The following is a 27,926-nucleotide window of genomic DNA, read 5'->3' on the forward strand; positions in this document are numbered from 1 at the left end:
CTCATATGACCACAAAATCCTTAACACGAGAAAGTGTACAGAGGAGAGTAGAATTAAACTAGAGAGGCAAGCAAAGAAGAATGTCAGCACGCTTAATATGTATTATGAGCAAAATTTTATCTTTCCATAATCATTCACTCGCAATATAAATGAGTTGAAATTGTATTTTTCATATTAAAGACAGACTACCTTAGTTTAGGATCCAATGGATTTGGACCTAAAGCACAAAACCAATCAAATTGAAGACAAGATCGTCCATCATATTACTTAAGCCAATGATTGTGTTCTAAATCAACTGCTTTGTACAATGCCAGTTTAATAGTCTCACACTGTAGACAGACACACAATGAACTGCGTGTTCATGTTCGTTCGATCGATCATTTCAGCTGTGCTACACAAATTCACTGAATAACCCACAGGAAAATCTCACTCAATGACACAAGGAAAGCATTATGGCTCACTTACCTTTCGTTTCTTGACTGCATTGCCACGGTGTACAGGAAAGCTGACATTTTCTTTCCCATTAGCATCTTTGGCCTTTTCTCCAAAGAACGTTACAACTCTTTCAGAAAACTTTTGTTCGCACAACATTAATTTATTGTGATCTTTCAGCAAATTTGGTGAGTGGCTCGCTGACTTAGCTATGAGTGTTTTGCCCAGATCTGCTCCATTTCCTGCATGGTTTCTTTCATTAACTCTTCCACTTCCAGAAGTTGGTGCTTGGCTGAACAAAGCAAATTCCTCATGGGATAAGTGATAAAGAAGATCTGAGTTTTCCATGTCACCCCTTCCACGAACAGAACTGCGATTACGCTCTTCAGGATTGAGACTTGGATTAGCTTCTTGCTCCACCATACAGTGAAATCTGTTGATGACACATCATATAAATAACTAGTTTGCATGTCACAACATTCAGCACCTTTCGTGACTCCTCAGATACTGAAGCAGTCCATGTTCACATGCAACAAGATCTGGACAATAGCCAGGCTTGGGCTGACAAGTGGCAAGTGCCATTCATGCCCCACAAATGTCAGGCTATGGCCAATAAGAGACAATTTAACCACCATCCCTTGACATTCAACGGTGTTACCATCACTGAATCCCTCACTATCAACATCCTGGGGGCTACCATTGACCAGAAACTCAACTGGACTCACCACATTACACAGAGCGGCTACAAGGGCAGGCTAGAAATTGGGAATACTGCAGCGAGTAACTCATCTCCTGACACCTCAAAGCCTGCCCACCATCTACAAGGCACAAGTCAGGAGTGTGATGGAATACTCCCCACTTGCCTGGATGAGTGCAGCCCCAACAACACTCAAGAAGCTTGACACCATCCAGGACAAAGCAGCCCGCTTGACTGGCACTACATCCACAAACATTCACTCCCTCCACCACCGACGCTCAGTGGCAGCAGTGTGTACTATCTACAAGATGCACTGCAGAAATTCACCAAAGATCCTCAGACAGCACCTTCCAAACCCACGACTACTTCCATCTAGAAGGATAAGGGCAGTGGATATATGGGAACACCGCCACCTCCAAGTTCCCCTCCAAGTCACTCACCATCGTGACTTGGAAATATATTGCTGTTCCTTCTTGTCACTGGGTCAAAATCCTGGAACTCCCTCCCCAATAGCATTGTGGGTCGATTCACAGCAGGAGGAATACAGTGATTCAAGAAGGCAGCTCACCACCACCTTCTCAAGGGCAACTAGGGATAGGCAAGAAATGCTGGCCAGCCAGCGACTCCCACATCCCACAAAAATGAATAGAAAAAAAAAAATCAATAACAAAGGCAGCTTTCAGGTCAATTTAATGTATTTGGGGAAAGACAAATAGAACAGATTGTCACGAACATTTAGATGCTCAGTATTTTATCAACTAATTATTTGCATCGCATTTCATAACAGGTGAAATGGCAGTATCAATATTATAATCATCTGATTCCTTTAGATTCATATTTACATCCTTAATTGTAAAATCTGTCCCACTCTTACCCCATGTCACACACTGATCAAGGGATATGGATTAAAAATAGAGCAATGGATTAAAGATCCGGTTTCCTCCCACAATCCAAAGATGTGCAGGCTAGGTGGATTGGCCATGCTAAATTGCCCGTAGTGTTCAAGGATATGTAGATTAGGTGGGTTATAGGGGGATGTGTCTGTGTGGGATCTCTAAGGGTCGGTGTGGACTTGTTGGGCCGAAGGGCCTGTTTCCACACTGTAGGGATTCTATGATTCTATGACTAAATGAAGCCAAAACATGGATAAATTTAAAAGCAGAATTAGGTTATTCAGCCTTTCAAACCTGCTCCTTGATTCAATAAAATCATGGCTAAATTGTTTGTGTTCTGAATTCCACATTCTGATCTACCCCCATAACCCTAATTCCTCTGCCTTACAAGAACCTACCCTGGTCTTAAAAATATTCAACAGTCCTGCCTCAGGAAGCAGAGAATTCCACAGTTGCACAGCCCTCAAATAAATTTCCCTCATCTCTGTCCTAAATGAGCAAACTCTAATTTTAAAATATTGTCCTCCAGATCTGGACTCCGACAAAAAAGGAACTATCCTTTCCATGACTACCTTATAAAGATCCCAAATGGATTTGGCAACCAAGTCACCCCTCACACTTAAAAACTCAAGTGGAAACAAGCCCAGCCAATTCAACTTTTCTTGTTAAGCCAACTTGCCCTTTCTGTATATAAATCTAGCAAACTTTCTCTGAAACTGCCAACATACGACCTTAAACAAGGAGACTTGCACGATTCAAGATGTAGTTTCACCAATGTCCCATGTAACTGAAGCTTAATATCCTGACATTCATGTTTCATTCCTCTTGACATAAGGAATACCATTTCATTAGCTTTCTTAATCACTTACTGTACCTACATACTAACTTGTAACTCATGCACTGAAATACCTAGATCCTACTGTATCTCAGAGTTCTGCAGTTGTTCTGTTAAATAATATTGCCTTTTTATTCTTCCTATCAAACTGAACAACTTCACATTTTCCCACATTATACTCTATCTGCCAGATTTTTGCCCATTCACTTAAGGTTGCAGGCTGAGAAATGTAGTTCATCTTCACACCATCCTTTCCTAGTTATTTTTGTGTCATCTGCAAATTTAGCTACCATGCCTTCGTTGCCCTCAGCAAATTTAGCTACCATGCCTTTGTTGCCCTCAGCTAAGTCACAAACATAAACTGTAAAACATTGATGGCCACCACAGATCCATGCAGGACGCCACTCATCACATTCTGCCAATCTGAAAAAGTCCCACCCATGCACACTGTTTTCTGTTAACCTTTACTAACGTACTAACTAGTACGTTACTGCCTACACAATGAGCTTCTGCTTTATGCACAGAATCAACTGGAGGCATGATGCAACTCACTACTGCTACTCTTTCCCTAATAGTCCTGCAAATTATTCCTGTCAAGTAATAATTTCACTTGTGTTACCTTTAAATCCCAAGCCATATCAAGGACCACATTCAAAGTCCTATTAAATGAAAGAAGTTAAAAATGTATATACAAATACTGAGACTTTTTTTTTATCTTGTACTAGGACTGGTCATTTGACCCATGCTAATCTCAAAGGCTCAGTATGCTCCATATTCCAAACTTGTATTTTTTCTCACCTACCATCCCACTAGCAACCACATCCACAGGATCATTAGCTGCCATTTCCGCCACCTCCATCGGGCTGGCACCACCAGACACATAATCCTCTCCCCCCATTTATCAGCCTTCCACGGGACCATTCACTCCTGGGCACCTTGGCCCACTCCTCCTTCACTCCCAACACATCCCCACAGCTCACACACCTTCCCCTACAACTGGCAAAGGTGTAACATCTGTCCATTTACTTCCTCCTTCCCCAGTATCCAAGGGCCCAAACATACTTTCCAGGTGAAGCAGTGCTTTACCTGCACTTCACTCAATCTAGTCTACTGCATTCACTGCTCACAATGTGGTCTTCTCTACAATGGGGAAACAAAGTGCAGACTGGGTGACTGCTTCGCAGAATATGTACGTTCTGCACGCAAAAAAGACCCCAAGCTTCCAGTTGCCTGCCACGTCAACACACCACTGTGTTACTTGGCCAACATCTGTGTCTCAGGATTGCTGTAGTGCGCCAGCAAAGTTCAGTGCAAGCTGAAAGAACAGCCCCTCATTTTCCGCTTGGGAACTGTGCAACCTTCTGGACTTAACATCGAGTTCAACAATTTTAGGGCTTGAGCACTTTCCCCCACTCTCACCCCCAGACATCAGGCCTTGTCATCATATGGTCTGCAACCACACACTATCCATTAGCAGCTATTCATTTTCCTCGGCTCTTCATTATCCAAATGTGTTTTTTTCTCTTTCTCTCCCTCTCTCTCTCTCCCCCTCTCTCTCTCCAGGCTCCATCTCCACCTATTGTTTACTCCTCCTTCTTCTCTCCACGTATCTTCTGCACAAATACCAAACATTTCCAGCTACCATCAGTGTTAAACGTTAACTCTGATTTTTCTTCACAGATGCTGCCAGACCTGCTGAGTTTTTCCAAAAAAATTCTGTTTGTGTTTCTGATTTCCAGCATCTGTGGAGAGAAATCAGAATTAACGTTTCGGGTCGAGAGACCCTTCCTCAGAACTGCAGTTATTTCGTTTTCTTTCCCCCCCATTTCGGCTCCAAAACTCTTTCTTTTCGTGGGTGAACTACACTGTCAAACCTGTAGGAGACACTCAATGAGGTGAATTCCCAGGTCACAATAACATTATTGTACCTCTGTGAACAGAATCTTTTCTTACCCACTCAGTTGCAGAATGGCTCGGAGTTCAAATTCGGCTCATTACATATCATTCAGGCAGCTGCATATTATTAGAGGTGGGAGAAACAACAATTTCCAGATGTTTTAAGTTTTTACAAACCTTACAAAATGTTGATTCACACTTTAAGCTACCGACTAGCACAACGAAAGACACCTACCAGGATATTTCTACATTAGCATAAAGCACACCAAACCTGGCGAATTTTCCAAAGACTTTCACCGACCAACACATAATGAGCACTGGAACCTCCAGGTTTTACTTTCACCTCGTCCTAATCTTTTAAAAAAACAGTAACTAACTCTCTTAATACCACTGCTTCCAACTTGCCCCGTTCAAAGCGACTGCAGGCTGCGCACGCAACCCATAGACAAGGGTGTTAGGCCATTCGGCCCACAGCGTCTGCATTCTGGTGTTGCCAGGCTCCTCATGCAGTCCTCACTTGTAACCTCTATCATGGATCCTGTTCTCTGAGTTGGAGGGAGACATGAACTTTAGTTTAGACATGTTATCCGTGTTGATGACCCTCTAAGAAGTGAACATACTTCACTCTGCGAAAGGTCTTGATGGTAAACTGAGGAATCCCTGTTGAGTGAGGTTTGTGATTATAAAACTATTTACGTGTATAAATAGTTAAATCTGCTGCCTGCGAGTTACTAAAAAAAAGGCTACACCAGTATTAGCCAGACTCTATCATTGAAGTGACAGTGATTGGTTACACAGTTTAAAGGTATTTCATTGGCTGTCAAGCACTTTTATGACATCTGGAGGTGCTATAAATACAACTTCCTGTTAGTTTAGAGAGATAGAAAATAAGTTTATCTGCAGTGGAGGGATTTTTAATTTCATAAGTAAAACAAAACTGTGAAATGAACAACATATTTTAATATAAATTGTTCCAAAACACTTCACGGGTACATTACAAAACAAAATGCTGGTCTAAGATATATTAGGTCACATGACTAAAATTTTGGTAAAGGAGGTAGGATTTAAAGAATACCGAGAAGGGGAAATGTAACATAGAGTGACAGAAATCTATAGGAAGGGAAATCCAGTTCTCATAGGGCACAGGTAACTCCAGGTATATCACCAATGAAGGAATGAACCTATACGAACATAAGAGTTAGGAACAAGAGTAGTCCCTGAAACCTGCTCTGTCATTTAGTAGAGTTGATCTGATTGTAACTTCAAATCCACATTCCTGTCTACAACTGGTAACTTTTCACCCCCTTTGCTTAACAAAGATCTATCTTAAAAATATTCAAGGACTCTGCTTCAACTACCTTGTCAGGAAGAGGCTTCCAAAGACTTTGCTACCCCCGAGAAAGGAAAAAAACAACAGCTCATCTTTGTTGTAAATGGTCAACACTTTATTTTGAAACAATGACCCCTAATTTTAGATTTTCCCAGATGAGAAAGCATCCTCTCCAAATCCAGTCTGTCAAGATCCCTATCTTAGTTGTTTCAATCATATTATCTCTAAACTCCACTGCCTACAAGTTTAGGTTAGACAATCTTTCCTCATAAGACAACCACTACACCCCCCACCTTCCCCCATCACCACCATCATTCCAGGTATTAGTCCTGTAATCTTCTCTGCATTGCTCCAATGCATTGACATCCTTCCTGAAATAAGGTGAGCAATCCTGTGCACATGCTCCATACATGGTCTCACTAGTGTCCTGTATAATTGAAGTAAAACCTCCCTAATTTTGCATTCAGTTCTGCCTGTGATAAATTATAACATTCGATTAGCTTTTCTAATTATTTACTGTACCTGAATACTAACCATTCATGATTTATGCACATGGACACCCAGATCCCTCTGCATCTCTGAGCTCACTCACCATTTAGATAATATGCTTCTTTATCACTTTCCAAGCAAATTGACAGTTTCCCATTTTCTTAAATCATTTTCCATTTGCCACATCTTTGCCCATTCACTTACTCTATCTATATCTTCTTGCAGCTGCCTTAACACAGAGGGAAAAACAACAGTAATGCTTGAAAGTTAACACTGATTGTATTGGAACTGCATTTTGAAATATACCAGATAAGTTGGACCGTTATGTATTATTCACAGGTTTTACTGTTTTTTAACCCCTCTGGGGTGTCCTCTTCATAAGTTACTTTACTACCTATCTTTGAGTCACCAGCGAATCTAGGGATACTCAAGAAGCCAGAATGTTGTGGCGCTGAAATTGATTACAGAGATTAGGAACGGATGAGGCCCATCGAACAATTTCTAGTCAAGGGGAGAATGTTAAAATTGAATTGTTGCTTGACCAGGAGCCAATAACAGTCAATGAACACTGATAATATGTAAACTGGATTTGATGCAAAGTACAAAGGAGAAAGTGAATGATAAGGAATAAGATAGAGGAGCAAAGAATGGATGGGGAATGAAAAAATACAAAATGAATGAATGTAAGTGGAAGTGTACTTGTTTCATGGCATCAGTTTGTCAATTGCAGTTTCTTCTCCTTCCAAATCTGTATCCAACTACTGAGGCAGCAGACTCAAAGGCACCAGTAAACAATTTGATTGGTGAAGTAACGAAATTAGATCATTGTAAGAACTCTAATTCGATTATTTTTGCATTCAGTAGCTCTGAATGAAAGAAATTATGTCAAGATAATCAACAAACAGCATTGGCATCAAAATACATTTTAACCATTATTACAGGCTCTGGTACAAACACTTTTAAATTACCATGGGAAATTTCTAATTTAGACCTTCCACTAGGGACCTTGATTTGAAGACTCCTCTCCCTCAGGGATGCTCCACTAAACCAGGCCACACTTCAGACATGAGATAATTTAAATACAGGAGACACGTTTCCATTCTCCAGAAGACATTGCAGTGGTTGAAGAAGTTAGGGAGACAGACTCAATGTAAGCTGGACCTGGAATTTGTCCAACTTAGGTCACCACTTGAGGCTTCTGAGGCCTGAACACAGTTGTACTTACAAAGGATTCTCAGGTTTTCCTCTAGGGCTCTTTGCACCAACTGGTCATTGTTGACACCAATATGATATTAGTTGCTCCTGCATCTAGTGGAATCAATGTGAAACATGGAACAGATTATGCTTCATTCATTTGCACGTACTTATTACTACCAGATTCTCTAATAAAACGGCTCACTGGGAAAGAGTGGTGCAACAGGATAGCAATGGAGAATTGCTTCCAGACAGTCTGGGAGAATTGGTCCATCTGTCCTGTCATAAACATGTCTCTTGTTTATACTAAAGTGTTGGTTATTTTGTGGAGGAAATGGCTTAGTGGTATTAGCGCTACAATATTCATCCAGAGACTCAGATGATGTTCTGGGGACCTCGGTTTGAATCTTGTCATTGGCAGGTGGTACAATTTGAATTCAATAAAAGTCTGGAATTAAGAGTCTAATGATGAGCATGAAACTGTTGTCAATTGTCTGAAAAACCCATCTGGTTGACTAATTTCCTTTAGAGAGGAGACTGCGATCCTTACCTGGTCTGGCTTACATGTGACCTGAGGCCTACAGCAACTGCCTTCTAGACAATAAATTTTGCCCACTCCAGTGAATGAAAAAAAAATTAATGGAGTAAAAATCAGGTATTGCAATGGGTATTGCCACACAAATGAACCTTAATCCACAACAAATAAAAGCATTTTTACACAGACAACTTCAACAAGCAAGAGAAAAAGAACTGAAACTGCTGGACATCTGAAATGAAGAGAAAAGTTGTTGGGAACACACAGAACCCTCTCAGTTGCCAAGAAAAATAAATCATAGAATCCATAGAGTCCCTACAGTGTGGAAACAGGCCATTTGGTCCGTTGAGCTGACATTGACTCTCCAAAGAACATCACATCCAGACCCACCTCCACCCTATCCTCATAACCCTGCATTTCCCATGGCTAGTCCACCTATCCTGGACATCCCTGAACACTATGGGTAATTTAGCATGGCCAATCCACCTAACCTGCACATCTTTGGACTGTGGGAGGAAACCGGAGCACGTGGAGGAAACCCACACAGACAGGGGGAGAACATGCAAACTGCACACAGACAGTTGCCGAGACTGGAATCAAACATGGGTCCCTAGCGCTGTGAGGCAGCAGTGCTAACAACTGAGCCACTGTGCCGCAGAGCAAAATTTCTGTTGTACATTCTTCAACAACTGGAAATTTCATTTAAGGCCTAAACTTAAATAAACTATCTAGAATAAACTATAAACCATATATATCCCACTGAATGGTTCAGGTTATCTACCCATAAATTGTACAACCAAATTCTGCTGATATCCAGATCCCACTAACCCCATTATAAACCCAAGAGGCATTTCAAAAGTGGTCCTACCCAACCTTTTCACTTTCTTTTGTTCAATGGATTCATTCTGCAATCACTATATTTGTTTTACAGAACTCCAAATCAAAAAGTAGATATAATTAAAATTAAAAATATAGCTGCTAGAAAAAAATACACCACAGGTCAGCAACTACCAGTACTGTTGATTTCTATCAGACATTCTTGAAGGTAAGTTCTGTCTCTATTTAATGGTATTTGCAAATCATTTTGATTTGCTTCCAACATTTCCCTTGCCATATTCATGGCATGTACTTTCAACTAGACAACTTGGTGCTGCTACAAACTTAAACTACTTAAATGCTAAAACCTAAATCCATGACCATCCTAGATACATTTGGCTGGCAATTACGTCTCAATCTTTTTCTTGCAAAGAATTAACTTTTCAACCTTTATAAGTCATAGCATTTTTGCAGCAGTCAATTTCTATACTCTTTTAACCTTTAACATCTGTCTTGCAATTCCACATGTCTGGAATGATTGTATGGGACTTTATATAGAGGAATGGAGAAGCTCATCATCTATCTACCATCAAGGATCTGTTTTCTCCAGTGCAGAAGCTTGATGTTTATTTAGCCCTTGTAACTAGCGCAGATCAAAAATGAAAATTACCACTCTTCAGGTTGAAAGCAATCATTGCTACAAAAGAGCTTTTCTTCGCAAAGCACTTCACAATTGGACTTACGTAGGAAGAGGATTGTGCCAACCTTCTTAAAATTTAGATTTTCTAACCTAGTAAATTCATGGGGTATCATTTGTTAGTAGTTGCAACATTTGTGCTGACAGTGATGGATGTTTTATTCCTTTAGTATTAGATGTATTTTGTATGCTTTCCAAAATATCAGCAAACATATTTGCCATCATTGTTCAGTATTCATAAACAGATCACAGAACTTGCTTTATGTGATCCATTTTATAGGATAACATTCCTGTGAAGCATCCTGCAATTTTTAGCATCAATTAAGGCCTTTTTAGAATGTTGCCTCCTGTTCACGTAGATACTACAGATAACCTGCTGGCCCTAGCCTATGGGACGTATAAATTTCACTCAAAGATAAGTTTAAACCAGCTTTTAGTTTTTAAGTGTGAAAGTATCATTTAACCCTTACAATCTAAAATCTAAATTTTCCCTAACTGTATCCCTGTTTAAGTCCTTCGCCTAAGTCTAAAATAGTCAATATGGTGATGATGTCCTTTTCCTTTTTGCACCATCACCAACCGACACTGGCTAGGTATCCAGCTTTGTGTTGTAAAGGCAACAAGTTAACCATCTGTAATATTTGGTTGTTCGGTCTAGATTCCTAGCCCTGTTGTCCTAATTTCTGAATTCTCACCATTATCTTCTGTATGATCTCCAGGTGTAATAACTGAGACATGGTAGATGTAAAATGAGTAGGGTCATAGGAGATAATTCTAATCCACGGACGTATCTGTATTTTCATTCTCCAAGTTCATAGTTCCTCCCACCAGGTGGTGGTATCTACGTATTCAGTGTCACTGGCTAAGGCCTGAATCTGCTCCTGAATTGTGTAGTATCTCTGATACAATTACCGTGTCTCATCTCAGATCAGGGTGAGGTGTTTGGGCAAATGTGGGGTAACATAGGCGAACTGGCCTAGGTACTATGTCAAATTGTCTTTCGTACTTTCCTCGTCTTGGACAGTAACTACTTTTCTTTTACATGTTTCAAGCAGTTCTTCCTTCCCCACACTTGCTGGGACCAGTGGGTAGATGCAGATTGGGTGTTTGTAAATGGGACAGGATTGTTTGTTTTTGTAACGAAACTCCTGCTGTCAGGTGGTGATACCAAATCTCCCATCACTCATGTATGCAATCGGTGTTGGCTCTTTTGCTGTTCATATCATCTCCATCACACAATTAATTGTACCATTGAATCCGCAACTTGCCACTTACAATATATCGGATAAGGACATTTTGACTGAATTAGCTTCTCTATTACAGCTCAGGTAACCTTCAACCGCATGTCCAAAAATGGAAAAGACCTAAAAACCGAAGATCTTTTCAGAAGCAGACCTGAAGAGACCTGTAGAAATGGTAAATTTGAGCCCTTTGTAAAAACACTCTGCTTAACCCAAACAGACCTAACAACAAAGTTTTTCCAAAGGCCCGAATTCAGGTCCTTTTGGGTCCTTTGTAAAAAATTTTCACTTTTTTAGATACGTTCAGGCCAAGCAAAGTTTTTTTTTTCCCCAAAAGACCCGAACAGACTTAAACGAATCAATATGTATTTGGATCATTTGAAAACTGAAAAACTGCTGGCCCCAATGTTTTTGGATGAAAGATTCCTGACCTGTACCTCTCTCTAAGCTACTACTAACTGTACTACCCTGAATCTCTATTGTACTGTATTGCAATATCTGACATAACAATTTCCCTAATTATTCCTCTGTTTCCCATCCTGTATAATGGCCTGCTGGGTGTCATTTTAGGTATGACAGGATCAATAAGACAATACCAAATAATGTATGATTATTTACTATACGTTTCAGCATCAGTTCTAAATACACAAGTAAAATCCCTGAGCTTTCAACCAGTCAAACCATGGCTGTGTTGGGAAAGGTTAAGAAGATGAGTATTTGTTATTCGTAAACGAACCATATTCTCATAAATTTGTCTCAACTTTTCCTGTGTTCATTTGAATATTCATGACCCAAACATAATGAAAACATTATCCCTACTTGCATCGTCTGAAATGTGTTTACCCATCTCTACCAATTTATTAGTGCTGTCTGCATGACTGTCCAGCAAGTGGTCACGCTTTGTATTATTCATGCCTGTGTCTAAATAGATATCCTAAATTCCTTGCCTCTTTCTTAAAATTTCCTTAAGCTGGGAACTTAGTGCTCAGATCTTTTGGTCCACAATAGCTAAATCAATTAAATTAATTATCGAAGTTAGAGCTCACTTGGAGTACTGTGAGCAGATTTGGGCAACACACTTTGGGAAGGATACATTGGCCTCGGAGGAAGCACAACATAGGTTTACAAGAATGATACCTGGATTTCCGAGGTTAAGTTATGAGGAGAAATTATATAAACTAGGCCCGTTTTCTCCAGAATTTAGAAGGTTAAGAAGTGATCTGATCGAAGTCTTCAAGATATTAACAGGAAAAGATAGTGTAGGTAAAGCTAAACTATTCCACTGGTTGGAGATTCTAGAATAAGGGGAATAGTCTGACAATTAGGGCCAGGCTGTTCAGGAGAGATGGTACAAAGCATTTCTACATACAAAATCATGCTGCATTAACAACCACAAATATTGGTAGAGGATTGGAAGTCTCTTCCACAAATGGCAGTTGATGTTAGATCAGTTGTTAATTTTCCTTTTGAGAGAGATAAATTTTTGTTAAGTAAAGATATCAAGGACTATGGGCCAAAGGCAGCTATATGCAGTTAGGCCACAGATCAGCCATGATCTCATTGAATGACAGAACAGGCTCGAGGCGCTGAACAGCCTATTCCTGTTCCTATGTTCCTATTTGTTACTGTCATGGTATAATTTATCAGACACATTTTGGCCTGCTCCTTCTATGGGTCAGTGGCCATGTTCCACTATTTAGCTGAGTCATTTCCACCATTAACTGACCCATTAAGGTTGTAAGCTGCATTTTGAGTATGATCGAGCATCATACAGGCAGGGTTATATCAGACAGGTTTAGGTATCAGCTCATGGTATACATTATCATGCAAGGTCTTCATCATTAATTAGCACAAGTCCATTTGGTGGGCCAAAAACCATTTCAGAGCATTGTAATATCTTTGGTTCATGAGCTTCTCTTTGTGGAAATATGGTACTCATTCATAGAGGGAGGCAAGTTGGCAAAGAAGAAGTTTCCTGTTATCCATCCTCAGATCAAGGTCTGATCCTGTCTTTATTGAGTCAGCGCACCCATATTTGGTAAATACTATTCCCTCCCAAACACGTACACTTAATCAAGGTGTCAATGTTATATTGTTCCCAGGCTCATCCTGAATCTGCGTGTCCCTTGCCGATGCCTCAGTGAACATCAGACTGGAAATGTCAAGGGGCAATTGATACACTCCTGCCTATTCAATGGGACACCGATAGTAGTTATCTCCTTTACATCAATACACCAGATAAACACCAAACCTGGAGCCTCCTCATCCAGTTGTGGCCCTGGGAACAGCCCATGAGATTGATGGCTGTCATCTTCTGATGCATCTTGGGCTGCAGTCACTTTGTCCTCCCCAGATATCACCACTCTTCTGTATGTCTTAGACAGCTGTCCTCCAGGAATGTGGACTGAATTAGATGTGTTTATAATGATCATCCTAATTATTAGGCTTAATAGACTGTGTGTCTTCATGATACTTATCCTGTGACTGGAAACACATTTCCAGTCCTCACCAAGTGGCTCATTAGTTGTTTATGATCATTACATCTGTTCTATATATTTTTCTTTCAGGTACAGTATAGAATCAGGATTAAAAGTTGAATTAGTCTGTAGAATGATATCTCTTGAGCTGTGTCCATTTCCCTTTTTCCTTTTACGTCTATGCAAGCACATGTATCAATGGTCATTGTCACCTCATATGACTCCGACACCATATGCCCACCCTGGTATTTTAGAAGCTGCTCTGACCATTATTTTATCTCCCATACTAGATACATCAGACTGTTCTACTGTCATCTCTGCCTTCATATTGTGATATCATGCAGAAATTGATTGTCTCTAATCTCCTGTCACAGCTGTTGCACAGTTCCCTCATGAATTGATTCCCTCTGTGTTTCATCAGTCCTACCTCCTAAGTCCCCTTTACAGCATTTCCTGGCAGTCTCATAACTTTTCCTGTGATCAAGTCATATGGAGTCAATCCAGTCATGCAGCTGGGTGTTGCCCTGAGTCCCATCAGGATACTGGGTAACAAATCCATCTAGCCCGCCTGTGTACTGAATGGCCTTCGCCAGCACTTTCTTCAGAGTTCTGCTCATTTGTTCGACCATGCCTGAACGTCGCACGTGATAGATCATGTGGAACTTATGTCTTATACCCAGCTATTTACAAACTTCCTTAATCTCTTTCCCTGTACAATGTACCCCTATCAAAATCTATCTATATTGGTATACCCCACTGGAGAATCATCTCCTTTAGCATTTTCCAAGCAACAGTTACAGCTGAACAGTACCATGCCGGAAACACTTCTACCCATCTATTAAGTTGTTTGATTATGAATAAACAATATTGTTTACTCGGTGGAAGATGACCCATCAAATCTATGTACACCTATTCCTATGACAGCCTCAGTTGAGGTTGATGTGATGTATGGACTTTAATGGATCTTCCTGTGTTGTGCTGCAAGCATGTCAGGCATTGCTGGCAATGTTTCGTGACATCTCTTCCTAGTCCTTACCACCACCAGCTCTGGCCCATTCTCCCTAACCTATCCTCTCTCCCATGGTGGGCAGCTCTCTGATGTATTTTCATCCAATATCCTGCTGATACATAGAGATGCAATTATCTTCCCATCCTTTTGCTAAATCTCATTTCTACCTTTAACTAACCCCTAACTTTTGCAATGACATCTTTCTTCTTTATTAATGTCTCTGTGCAACTTAACTATATTCTCCTCCTCGGGTCCGATTGCTGCTGCAGCCATCTGATACCCCAGATCAGTTGTTGCAGTATCCTTAGCACCTGGTTGCCCCATTCAATGGGGTCTCCACCTTCGGATGCATTTGGACTTTTATTATTGCTGCCTTAAATGGCACTTTCACATCCTTCGCTAATTCCTTGATTCATGTGTATGTGTCCTGCTCCTAACCTGTCCTGCCCCTAACCTGTCCAGCTCCACACAGCCATATAATTATGTACCACTTCAAAGGAATATCTCAAATTGGTTTAAATATTAGCTCTTTTGCCCACTACTATATGGAAAGCCTCCTTTAAGGCTATCAGTTCCGCAACCTGGGCTGAAAGATTCTCTGTCAATTTGTCCTGCCACTGATTTGTCTTTCTCCATTGACAACAACCCATCTTTGTATAGGGACCATGGGAACCATCTACAAATAGGGACAAGTCTATATCTTCTAATTAATTTTCTCCCACAGTTGTCAGGCTTTCCTCATTCATTTTGTGCAGGTAATTATGCTCTGATTTAATGACATGTTCTTCCCCCACTATTAGCAAGTTCTCCCCTGGAGTCACAGACTTTTACAACTGAGTTGTCCCTTGGCAATAGCAAAGCTTTGGACTCTGTTCACCTACCATTAAACATGGTTTTCAGTTTACCCATGTTGAGCAGTTCCACCATGGTACGTTTTGTGTGCAATAGCAACTTCCTTGTCATTGCTATGTGTACACAGGCTTTCACTGTCCAGGGTGCACAGTGAATTGCTACTCCACACCAGGGCATTCCACTTTCCATGTGGGATTGTTTCACTGAAAAATACCCTACCGGCCTCATCCTACCTCTATGCTCCTAAGCCAACATAGCACTGTAAAATCCATCTTCATTTGGTTATACAGGTGGAATGGCGTCCCCATCCAAGGTCATTCCAGTGCTGGTGCCCAGCTGAATGCTTGTTTCAAGGCCTAATTCCTGTTCCTCACCATGCTTTATTCAGAACCTGTGATGCCATCTCACCTTTTGTCAGCTCGTGTCAGAGTGTAGCTATTTTAGCAAAGTCCTCCACAGATGTTCTGCAGTAGTTAAAAAGTCCCATAGCTGTCATATCGAGGGCACTCTTCAGGTCTCAGCATCCTCTCCATTGCCTCCTTTCAGATGTGGGGAGGTTCCCACTTACTCTGTGATATCACATAACCAAAATACTGAACTTTACACATCCCTAGCTGAAGTTTCTCTGGGTTGGCCTTGAAAACAGCCACTTTTAAGAAAACTCCTTTTGTGTTCATTAGCAGAGTCTGATGCAATCAGAAGATTGCCCACGTATCGGATCACTGTGCTGCCTTACCTAGGTTTGCATGGCTTAACCTGTCATTCATCACACAGTGAAAGTTAACTGGGCTATTGTGAAACCCTGGTGGCAGACAGGTCCATTTACTGTTGGCATCCTACTGTGAAGCAAATCAATCCTACAATGCCTTATCTGGTGAATTAGCCCAAATCTATTTGTAATGTTCAACGTTGAAAAGATCATGTGATTTGTACCATAAAGTTGAATACTGTAGCAGTACTGGCTACTCATGGGTGTTCCTTGTGCATGACCTCATTTAAAGCTGTATAATCAATAGTCAATTGATAGGTGCTATCTGGTTTCTATTCTGTCTCATCAAGATTCTGTACTATATTCCATACTGCTTCCCGTGCTTTCTGCTTAATGGAGTGTTGTTTCTTCAGAGGGTGTTTTGGTCCTGGAATGTGGATTGGCAACACGTTAACCTTCTTGCACTCGTGTTTGGGCTGTGAACAAACTCTGTTCACTTGCTGGCACAGGACAACTGATTGCCAATGGTACTGCCATGGTTCTGGCTTGACCTCATTTCCTGTGGCTATGCATCATAAAGTCATTGGTGTTGGATTCTTCTTAAGTGGAGCTCGTGTTATGATTTTGCTGTCCAACAGCCTGATTAAGGGCCTCAATTTTGCTAAAGCATCCATTCCCATAATATTTAAAGGGAGGCAATGACCCAGTGCTGTTATCATTAGACTATTAATCCAGAGTTCCAGGTTCAAAACCACCATGGCAGATGATGGAATTTGAATTCAATAAAAATAAATCTGAGAATAAGAGTCGAATGATGACCACGAATCCATTGCTGACTCTCAGAAAAACCCATCTGGTGCATTAATGTCCTTTCGGGAAGGAAAACTGTCAGCCTTACTTGGCCTGGCCTACATGTGACTCCAGAACCATAGCAATGTGGTTGACTCTCAACTGCCCTCTGGGCAATTGGGGATGGGCAATAAATACTGGCCTGGCCAATGATGTCCACATTTCTGTGAATGAAAAAAAAATTTCTCTGCAGTCCAACACACCCAGATTCAAGTAGGAATGACTAGGCAACCCCCCACCCCACAACACCACCACCTGCAAGGGAATAGCCTCAGTCTGTTTTGCTTTAAGATCCTAATCACTGTTCTTGTCATTTGAGTGCTTGGCAAATCCAGGTCTATCTAACAACACATCAACAAACATGTGGAGATCCCCCTAGTCCTGGAAGATCCGAAGGGCAATTGCTACCCATTGGCCTGATTCCAAAAGAGCTTCCAAGCCTCATCTGCTGTGAGAAACTATTGTCCCTGGTTTTTTTTGCTGAAGTTTGTTTCTGGCCCTAACCATCTTGACCTCCCAGTCAAGACCAGCACTCATCTTGGTGAGTGTTCAAACCTTCTACAGTTCGTGCACTGCACATTTGATTGCTGCTTCTTTTGGCACACTTCACACATTTGTCCTTCTTTGGTGCATGGATCTGAATCAATACCTACCACAACTATTGACTCACGGTTTCTACCAATATTGACATTAACCCATCTGCACAATTGCAAATGTAAAGTGGGGATGATAAATATAGACAGACATTGAGCCAGTCAGCCCATCAAGTCTACACCGACCCTCCAAAGGGCAGCTAAGCCAGACCCACTCCCCCACCCTATCCCCATAACTCTGCATTTCCCATGGCTAATCCACCTATCCTGAATATCTTTGGACTGTGGGAGGAAACTGGGGCACCTGATGGAAACCCACGCAGACACAGGGAGAATGTGCAAACTCCACACAGAAAGTCACTCAAGGCTGGAATCGAAGCTGTGAGGCAGCAATGCTAACCACAGAGCCATCGTGCCACCCATCATTAGCCTCTTTTGTTCCTTATCCTTCTTCTGACCCATTCACCAATGTTTTTTTGTTCTCCAAAGACTCCCTGTATGTTCTGCCCATCCTCCATCATTCTCTTAATCATTTTTGACTGTCGTTTTGCTGTAAACCTGGCGAAGGAGCCCTCCAACCCCCAAACAAGGATTATTGCATCCTATTTCTCATACTCAACGCAAATCCCACCAGCATGGTCCTCCTTCAGTCCCTACAGAGATACTACCCACTTGGATTTGGCATACATTGGTGATGGGAGATATTATATTACCACAGGGTAGCAGGAGTTTTGACACAGGAACAGTCAACCCCTCCCCATTTACAACCACTGTGTGTTTCCACCCACAGGTACCGGCAAGACTGGGGAAGACTGTTAGGGGAATTGTAGATTTTGGACTGTAAGACATGCTAAAAGCAAAAATGCGAACAATCTCAGTCTCCAGTGATTGGTTGACCTCCTCCATTCAGATAACATCTGGCACTGCAGTACACTAGATACTCACCTCGAACCATCGGAACAGCATTGCAGTACAGGCTTTATGATCATTTTATTGAAGCAAAATGGCAAAATGTTATGATAGGGTAGTGTTCGTGAGGCAAAGGCTTTTCTTTTTATTCTTTCACAGGATGTGAGTATCAGTGGCAAGGCCAGAATTTGTTGTAATCCCTAATTGCCTGGAAGAGGTGATGAGCCATCTTCTTGAACAGTTGCTGTCTAGCCAGTGTAGGGACCTCCACAGTGCTGCTGGAAATGGGTGTCCCTTATTTTGATTCGCTGACAGTTGAAGGAACAAAGTTATGGATTGAAGTCAGAATGGCATGTGACTTTAAAGGCAGTGGTTCTTCCATGCATCTCCTGCCCTTCACCTTCTAGGTGGTGGAGATTGTACTTTTGGAAGGTGCTGGTAAAGGAAACTTGGTGAGTTCCTGCAGTAAACCTTGTTTGTTTATCACACTGCTGCTCACAGTGACTTGATGGTAGTGGTGAGGATTGGGGGGTGGGGGTGAATATTTAAGCTAGTTGATGGGGTTGCAAATCAAGTGGGCTGTTTTGATGATCCCACACAGAGGCGCACGGATGTCCATTTTTGAACTGTTCTGAATCTATCCCGTTTAGTAGGGTAGTAGTGTCATAGAACACAATGGACTGGATGATCAATTTGATTATGAGAATTTGTCATCACGAGGACTGTGCAGTAGTCACTCCTCATGGACAAGTGCATCTGTGACAGATAGATTCATCTAGCCAAGGTATGATAGGATTTTCTCTCTTCTTGATTCCCTCATCACCTGCAGCAGGCCAGTTTGGCAGATATTCCCTTCAGGACTTGGCCACCTCAGTCAATTGGGCTACTATCAAGGCACTGTTGGTTGTGGGCATTGAAGTCCCTACTCAGCATATAATTCTGAACCCTTAGCTTCAGTTGTTCCTCCAAGTAGTGTTCAACATAACATTTACCAAGCTGAAGTTGAAGGGTGGGGATAATTGTTATCAATAGGTTTCCTTGCCTATGCAAACACACATATTAACTAGGAACAGGAGTGGGCCCCTCCGAGCCAACTCTACCATTTAATAAGATCACAGCTCATCTAATTAAAACACATTCCTCCCTACCCCAGTGATGTTTTACCCCCTTACTGTCAAGGATCTATCAGCCTCTTGCCTTAAAAGTGTTCAAGGCTGTGTTTCCACCACCTTTTCCAGAAGAGAGCTCCAACGACTTACTACCCATTATGAGAAAATAAGTTTCTTCATATCTCTGCCTTAAATGGGCAGATCTTTATTTTGAAACAGTGGACCCTAGTTCTAGATTTTCCTACAAGTGGAGATAGACACCCTTCAGGATCTCTGTGCTTCAGTTAAGTCACCTCTTGCTCTTCTACATTGCAGTAAAGACAAGCCTATCATGTCGAACCTTTCCTCAAAAGACAACTTTCTCATTCCAGGCATTAATCCTGTAATTCTTCTCTGAATTACTTCCAATGCATTTACATCCTTCCTTAAATAAGGAGAGCTATACTATACACAGTATTCCAGCTGTGGTCTCACTATTGTAAACTGAAGCACTCTTGCGTTCAATTCCTCTCACATTAAACCATAACATTCTAGAAGATTTCCTAACTGTTGAACCTGCATACTAACATTTTGCATTTTATTAACTATTGCATGCAGATCCCTTGCATATCAAAGCTCTGTAATCACTTCCCATTTAGGTATTATACTTCTTTATTCTTCCTGCCAGAATGAATAATTTCATATTTTCCCACTTTATGCTGCATTTACCAGATATTTGCCTCTTCACTAAAGCAATCCATAACCATTTGTAGCTTCCTTGATTCTTCCTCACAGCTTACCTTCTCACCTATCTTTGTGTCATCAGCAAAGTTTAGCTACCATACCTTTGGGCCCTTCATCCAAGTCATTGTTTTAAGGTGTTAAAGTTTGAGGTCCCGGCCGTGATCCCTGTGGCTCACCACCCATTACTACTTGCTAACCAAAAAGTGATCCATTTATGCCTACTCTAGGTTTCCTTTTATGCAGCCAATCTTATGCCTACACCAATATGTTGTACCATACATGAGGTTTTGTTTTCTGCGATAACCTTTGATGTGGCACTTTATCAAAGGCATTTGCTATGCTGTCAGAGACTTTGTGGAGTCCAGAATCAAAGTGGAGGACTCTTATGGATGCCACCTCTGCTGGTTTTGTCTGACCAGTGGTATAGAATATATTCTGGAGTGGTAATGGTGGTATGTGGAACATTGGCTATAAAGCATGATTCAGTGAGTACAATTGTGTCAGCTTTTACCTGACTGGTTGTGAGAGTTCTGCCAACCTTGGTTAAAGGCCCTAGATGTTAGTAAGGACTTGTAGGGTCGACATGGTGGTATAAGCCATTATCGTTTCTGGTGTCTAATTCAGTGCCAGGTAGTCCGTCCAGTTTTGTTTCTTTCTGAATTTTTCTTAGAGGTCTGGTACAGCTGAGTTGCCTGCAACTAAAAGTCAAGCACTTTGCTGTGAGTCAGGAATCCCATATAGGCCAGAGCAATTACTTTCCTTTCTTAAGGGCATTAGCGAACTTGATTGCTGCATATCAAGTTCTTACATTCTGAATTGTTCTCATTTGTGGAAATGTTGCTGACAGCCTCTACATATTTAGGGGGATAGGAGGCTGAAGCAAAACAAAAAAGGCCCTGGCTGGTATTGTGCAGATTTCAGTTGGCTTGGGAGGCCTGCTGTCAGTCACTATAGCCGCCCTTGAACCAGGAATACCGTGTAGCCCAACAAAAGCAAACAGAAACAAACAGACTTGCATTTATGGCCCCGACTCCCAGACTCAGCGCCTAGTTCCCTGACCTACGGAACTTTGGCCTCAGTAGGGCCATGTGTTTTATGCAACCAGAGTGATATGGTTACACATACAACACAGTGATGTCAGAAGCACATGCAGAGATTCCTTCTGGCTTAGGGACGTCCAACACCAGTATCTGATATCACTGGGCATGTTTTCACATATGTTGGTAGCCAGTTTGACAGCCATCTTTGCTTTTTTGCTAACTACTCTATATTCTCAAATGAGGTAATGTTCAATTTATTGCTGACATGAAATGCTGGTTTCGCATAGCAGTCTGTTTATAGAAATTGCAAGATCACCACTTGTTGAAAGGCAATGGAATGTCAAATGGAGAAGTAAAATAGATTTACTAAACTCTGCATAAACTGAAAGAACTGCGGATGCTGTAAATCAGGAACAAAAACAAAGTTGCTGAAAAAGCTCAGCAGGTCTGGCAGCATCTGTGAAGGAAAAAAACAGAGTTGACGTTTCGGGTCCGGTGACCCTTCCTCAGAACTGGACCCGAATGTTAACCCTGTTTTTATCCTTCACAGATGCTGCCAGGCCTGCTGAGCTTTTCCAGCAACTTTGTTTTTGTTTAGTAAAGTCGGTGCAGGGTTATAAATGGGAAAAACTAAATATTCTAAAGTACATGACATTTTAAAAACAAAAACAAAGATATAATGGAGAAGAAACTAGGAAAATGCTGATCATAAAAGATTAGAGAAAGGTAACAACAGAAAGAATCTTAGACCAGGAAAATAATCAAGATGTAGAGTCAATGAGGGGAGCTAAGAATAACAAGAGAAAAAACAATGGCTGTAGGAGTTCATAATTCCCCAACAATTATCACAATTTGGACAGAATGGAAATAGAGGAACTAGAGGAATGTAACAAGGGTGTATTAAATGATATTGTTACGTCCAAATCTATGGTCCTAAATTTAAACAAAGCCCAAATGCAGACGTAGGATATAAAAGTCGACTCAGGTTGCTTATTTACCATAAAAATTTAACCAGTCTCTTAATTAAAATGAGGCAACGGGAACAGGAGGAACTATAGGCCATTTAGCTTGACATTAATAGTAGGGAAAATACTTAAATTTAAATCAAGGATGCCATAATAGGCTACCTCAAAAGTCAGAATACAATTCACCAGAGTCAACTCCATTTTTTGGAAAATGAAATCATGTTTGAAAAATCTAGACATGACAGAGAAGAGTTCAGAGGCTGGGAGAAATGCCTTATAACAAAGTAAAGGTTTCACAAGAGATTATTGCACAGAATTAGGGTTCATGGGATTGAACCCTAAATGGTAAATGAGGGGATCAGGTGCAATGTATCCAACTAGTGTTGCCACTTTAGCAAACTTGGGAAAGTGAAGAGGTGAGGGGGACACATGGGCTGAAATGGTACACAGACCAAGTTAACATCCAGGTGGAACAAGCAATTTGACAGCAAATAAGTTAGCTTTTACTGAAAAAAAACTTTAGAATATTAGAGTACAAAAATACTACCATAATTAGGCAGGGCCTTTGAGTTCACATCTGGAGTCTTGTACATTTATGGTCCCTTTAAGCATGGAATAATATACTTGCCATAATTGAGTGCAAGAAAGATTCACTAGAACAACTCCTGACCCTTGGTGACAGAGGGCTGTTTTGAGGAAAATGGAGTAGAAGGGCCTATATTTTCTTGGTTTGAGATGAATTAGGTCATTTCTTTGAACCAGAGTAAATTCCCCAGAGTGTCTTGACAGGACAGCTACTGACAAGCTGTTTTCCCTAGCTAGGGCATCTAGAATTGGATCTCAGAATAAAGAATCTACCATTTAGGACCGAGATTTGGTAAATTTCTTCACTCAGAGGATTATGAATCTTTGAACTTTCAGATCTGTAGAGGCTTAGTGAAGGAGTACAATGTTTTATGGTCACTAAGGGAATTGCTGATGGTGAGGGTTGGTGGGTGGGGGCAGTGTATGGACTTGATCTGATAGCTTAACTACTATCTTTTGAATGATGGAGCAAACTCAAGGCATATCATTTAATCCTGCTCTTATTTCTTCCGTACATAAAGTTAAAAGAAATTTCAAAATTAAAAAAGGTATGATGCCTTCATAGCAACACCATCCCATTAAAACTTTCTCAATCCTCATTAAAAATATAGTTTCCAATTTTCCTTTTCCGACACCTCTAAAGTGGAAATAGTAGCAGAGCGACGGTAAAAATAAAGTGTACACCTTCACTTTTAATCTTACACAGAAGTGGAATGAGTATTGTTCAAAGCACCATTTAAAAAGGACATCAGCTGAGAGTTATGACAGCTTCTCCATTTTAACAGTAGTGCGTTTATTATACATTTGTCAAAAAGTGCCAACAATATTACCATCATTAAAAAGCACAAGTTCTCTACTAGATATTGTGAACGCTTGATCTTGCAGTGTGGGATTTGTCACACTGGAGTTTACTCAAATTCCAAAACCAAACATTCCAGAATAACAAGTCTCAACCCATTCTGTTATAATCCATAAAAATCTTTCCATTAAGAAATATACAGTTGAGTACCACATTGTGCATCATTAAAAACTCCAGTAGATGCCATGTAAAATAATAGGTTTACTATAGTAATAGAATGCCAGATTGTTAAATGGGAATCATTCTACATAAAAGGCAGCTTGGATTGAACTACAATTGTGACCATTTTAGACGCTTTAAAATGGTCTAGTCTCCATTGGTAGAATTGGATGAGGAGAAAACCCAAAGTAATGCTATGCCAGCAATTTTGGGCTCTGATCAATAATGAGAAACATCGAGAAAAGGAGAGCAAATGCAGAGCACCATTTCATTCCTTTCTCTGTTAAGAGCCTAACAGCAATGTTAATTTGTCTGGATTTTAGCTGTCTGTTCTGACCATTAGAGTGAGATGAGAGTACTTTACTTATGCTGTTTTACATGCTACGGGATGTGTGCCAATTATCCTTAAAATGAAACAGTGCTACAAAACTGCTTATAAATTTAAAATTGATTTTTAAATACTTTTGCGTGTTATACCTTGTACTCCTTTTCAGTCCATTAAAAAAAAGGATGTGCAACAGATTTCCCACATGATTAACAGGGGTACATCATATTACAATAGACTTGGTGTCACTCTCATTTGCTCATGTTTTATACGAGTATCTACCAGGAATGCATCCACTGGATGTAAACTGAAGCTTTTGAATCTGACACTTAAATTTTTAAAAAAGCATAGGTTCTATTTATCCCATTAAAAAAATGTGTAGGGAGTTATGTTTTCACACTTCAAAACTTTGGAAAACAAACGTCAGAAAACTCCAGGAGAGTTTTTGAAATAGTATGTGGATAGTCCAATGAGGGACAGGGACCATATTGGACCTGCTATTGGTCACTTGGTGACCAAAGTCTCAGTGGGGGAGCATTTGGAAATACTGACCATAATTCCTTAAGTTTTCAGATACTTACGGATAAGGACAAGAGTGGACCTCAGATGAAACAGTTAAATTGGGAGAAGGCCAACTGTAACTGAAGGCAAGAATTGGAGAATGTGGACTGGGAGCAGCCGTTTGAGGGTAAATCCATATTGGACATGTGGGAGTCTTTTAAAAGACCAGTTGATCAGAGCGCAGGATAAGCAGGTTCCTGTGAAAATGAAGGATGGGAATGGTAGGATTCAGGAACCTTGAATGACAGGGGAAATTATCAGCTTAGTTATGCTTCCTTTTGTTTTGACAAAAGGTCTAGACAACTAAAAACAGACAGACAAAGTCCTTGAAGAATATAGAAAAAGTAGGAAGGAGCTCGAAATGGGGAGTTAGGAGGTCTAAAAGAGGCTATGAAATATCCTTGGCCAGCAGGGTTAGGGAGATTCCGAAAGCATTTTATACATACATTAGGAGCAAGAGGGTAGCTAAGGAAAAGAGTAGGCCCACTCAAGGATAAAAGGAGGGAGGTTATGCGTGGAGCCATAGGAAATGGGTGAGATCCTTAATGAGTACTTTATGTCAGTATTCACTGAAGACAGGGATGTGAGGGATGTTGAGGTTAGGGAATGGTGTGTAATACTCTTGGGCAGGAAAACATAATGAAGGAGGAAGTGTTAAATACATTGAGGTAGACGAGTCCCCAGGGCCAGATGGGATCTATCCCAGCATACTGTGGGAGGCAAGGGAAGAAACAGCTGGGGCCTTAACAGATATATTTGCATCCTCTTTGGCATCAGGCAAGGTTCCAGAGGACTGGAGAATGGCCAATGTTGTTCATTTGTTTAAGATCAGAAACAGTAGGGGGTCAGTGAGCCTAATGTTAATGGTGGGGAAGCTGTTGGGGAAGATACTGAGAGACAGGATTTATGCAAAATTGGAAGAGACTGGACTTATTCATGACAGGCAGCATGTATTTGTGCAGAAAGATAGTGTCTAATCAATTTGATTGATTTTTGACGGGATGGTAAGAATGATTGATGAGAAAGGGCAGTGGATGTTGTCTACATGGATTTTAGTCAGGCATTTGATAATATACCTCATGGCAGGCTGGTACAGAAGGTAGAGTCTCATGGGATCTGTGATGAGCTAGCTAGATGGAAACAAAAACTTGCTTGGTCAAAGAAGACAGCACCAATGGAAGGGTAGTGTTCCACAGGGATCAGTGCTGGGACCTTTTGTTTGCAGTGACGTGTATAAATGATCTGGATGAAAATGTAGGAGGTCTGATAAGTAAGTTTGCAGATGACACCAATATTGTCAGGGTTGCACATAGTGAGGAGGATTGCCAAAGGGATATAGATTGCAGATTTGGGCACAGAAATGGCAGACGGAGTTTAATCCAGACAAATGCAAGGTGATACATTTTGGAAGATCAAATAAACAATAAATGGCAGCACTCTTAGGAACACTAACAGAGAGGTATCTGGGCGTACAGATCGCTGAAAGTGGCAGCACAGATGGACAAGGTGGTCAGGAAAGCATACAACATGCTTCCCTTCATCAGCTGGGCATTGCATATAAAAGTTGCCAAGTTACATTACAGCTGTACAAAGTTAGTGAGGCCACATTTGGAATACTGCATGCAGGTCTGGTCACTACACCACAAGAAGGACGTGGATGCCTTTGAGGGTGTAAGAGAAGATTTACCAAGATATTGCCTGATCTGGACGATTTTAGTTATGAGGAGAGGTTGGATAAACTTGGATTGTTTTCATTGGAAAGACAGAGGCTGAAATGTGACCTGACTGAGGTCTGCAAAATTATGCCAGGCATAGATAGGGTGGATAGTCAGAGGCTTGTTTCCAGGGTGGAAAGGTCAACTACAAAAAGGGCACAGGTTTAGGGTGAGAGGGGGAAAAGTTTAGGGGAGAAGTGCGGGGAAAAGTTTTCACACAGAGTGTGGTAGGTGCCTGAAATGCACTGCCAGTGGAAGCAGACACATTTACAGCACTTTAAACTATCTAAAATATCAAGATATGCCTTAAGATAGAACGGGAGGCAAACAGCAATAGAAACCGCATCTGGGCAATAAAGTAGCAAGTCTAAATAAGGATAGGGAATTGGTGCAAGCTTGGTGGGCCGAAGGATCTGTTCTTGTGCTGTATTGAATTGAATTGTAAAATTTTTAACATGAAAACTAAGGCAGTGGGGCAGTGTAAATGAGGTGGACTTAAAATACATTAACATTCATTATAATAGTACACTGTATTACAATAAATGCAGAGACTAAATACAGTTTATGCACATTCCCATAGTTAATGTAACAAAAGCTTACATGTGAAGTTGCAAACTGCAAGTCTACCAAGCAACAATTGAGGGCATTCATCGATGCTCTCACATAGCAAGCTGAAAAGAGGCCCCTTAAATTGTTAGGGTAACAACAGCAGACAAAGAAGAGACAATAAGCCGCTTGTTCAGTTGGGAAATAGCAATATTTCTTTAAAAATAAAAGACATTTTATGATATTTAACACAAATCTAATATATAGTCATAAACTTGTAGTACTTTCAGGACTGATTTCTAGCAACAGCTTCAGTCCAAATGAACAGGCAGCTCATTGCCTAATTGACAGTCTACTAAGGCAAGACTATATGCTCTTTGTTGGGTCCAGAAGCCTGAATGGATTTTATGTCAGGGCTATTTACTCTAGTCTGGACCTCCTCAAAAGGCAACACTGGAACAAAGGCAAACGTATTTAATCCTCCATTTCAGTCATCCTGCAACATAGCCATTCAAATCAAAGTTTCATTCTTGAACCATTGCATCTTGAGAGCAGAAGGTGCCAAGCTAGGTTTCATCCAGTGGTCAATTCCTCTTTTGTAGGTAAGCGGTCTATTCTCTTTGGCTCTCAAATTATCAGAACCCAAACAAATCATCTTTATCTGTAACTCCAGGATCACTTTTTTCCCAGTCTGTAGGAGAAAGGCATTCTTCTGCCTGCATATCCTGAGGGCTCACACCAATGTCCAGGAGCTGAGGGTTTGTTCGAGATTGAGCCAGTCTGAAAAGGGGGAGAGGGGGAAAAGAGATGTTACGTTGATGGTTTTTTGCCCTATTTTACGTTCTGTGCATAACTGGTTTGGTTTTACACTGAAGTAGTGGACTGT

The 27,926-nt window shown here is 40.9% G+C and overlaps 2 protein-coding genes across 7 annotated transcripts in view; both read right to left on the reverse strand.

The window, feature by feature from the left end:
• The window catches only part of LOC125486289 (S100P-binding protein-like), a 53,164-nt gene extending 45,265 nt beyond the window's left edge, over positions 1-7,899 (reverse strand). For 2 of the 5 annotated variants that reach the window (XR_007264974.1, XM_048613212.1), the window contains exons 1-2: positions 5,025-5,156; positions 466-865 (exon numbers count right to left, since the gene is read on the reverse strand). Coding sequence is in view for 4 of the 5 variants with exons in the window: in XM_048613212.1 (XP_048469169.1) it covers positions 466-865; positions 5,025-5,062 (438 nt within the window). In the remaining variant the exon portion in view is untranslated. Of the gene's footprint in view, positions 1-465; positions 866-4,810; positions 4,871-4,988; positions 5,157-5,373; positions 5,536-7,797 lie in introns of those variants that run through there. The other 3 variants (XM_048613215.1, XM_048613216.1, XM_048613214.1) reach the window with 3 other exon arrangements.
• A 15,748-nt stretch (positions 7,900-23,647) lies between these two features.
• The window catches only part of ldlrap1b (low density lipoprotein receptor adaptor protein 1b), a 55,012-nt gene continuing 50,733 nt past the window's right edge, over positions 23,648-27,926 (reverse strand). For both annotated transcript variants that reach the window (XM_048613039.1, XM_048613040.1), the window contains exon 9: positions 23,648-27,820. In XM_048613039.1, the coding sequence (XP_048468996.1) occupies positions 27,676-27,820 (145 nt within the window). In that variant the 3' untranslated portion in view covers positions 23,648-27,675. The remainder of the gene's footprint in view (positions 27,821-27,926) is intronic.

This window comes from Rhincodon typus, chromosome 27 (genome assembly GCF_021869965.1).
Source record: "Rhincodon typus isolate 14 chromosome 27, sRhiTyp1.1, whole genome shotgun sequence".
NCBI lineage: Eukaryota > Metazoa > Chordata > Chondrichthyes > Orectolobiformes > Rhincodontidae > Rhincodon > Rhincodon typus.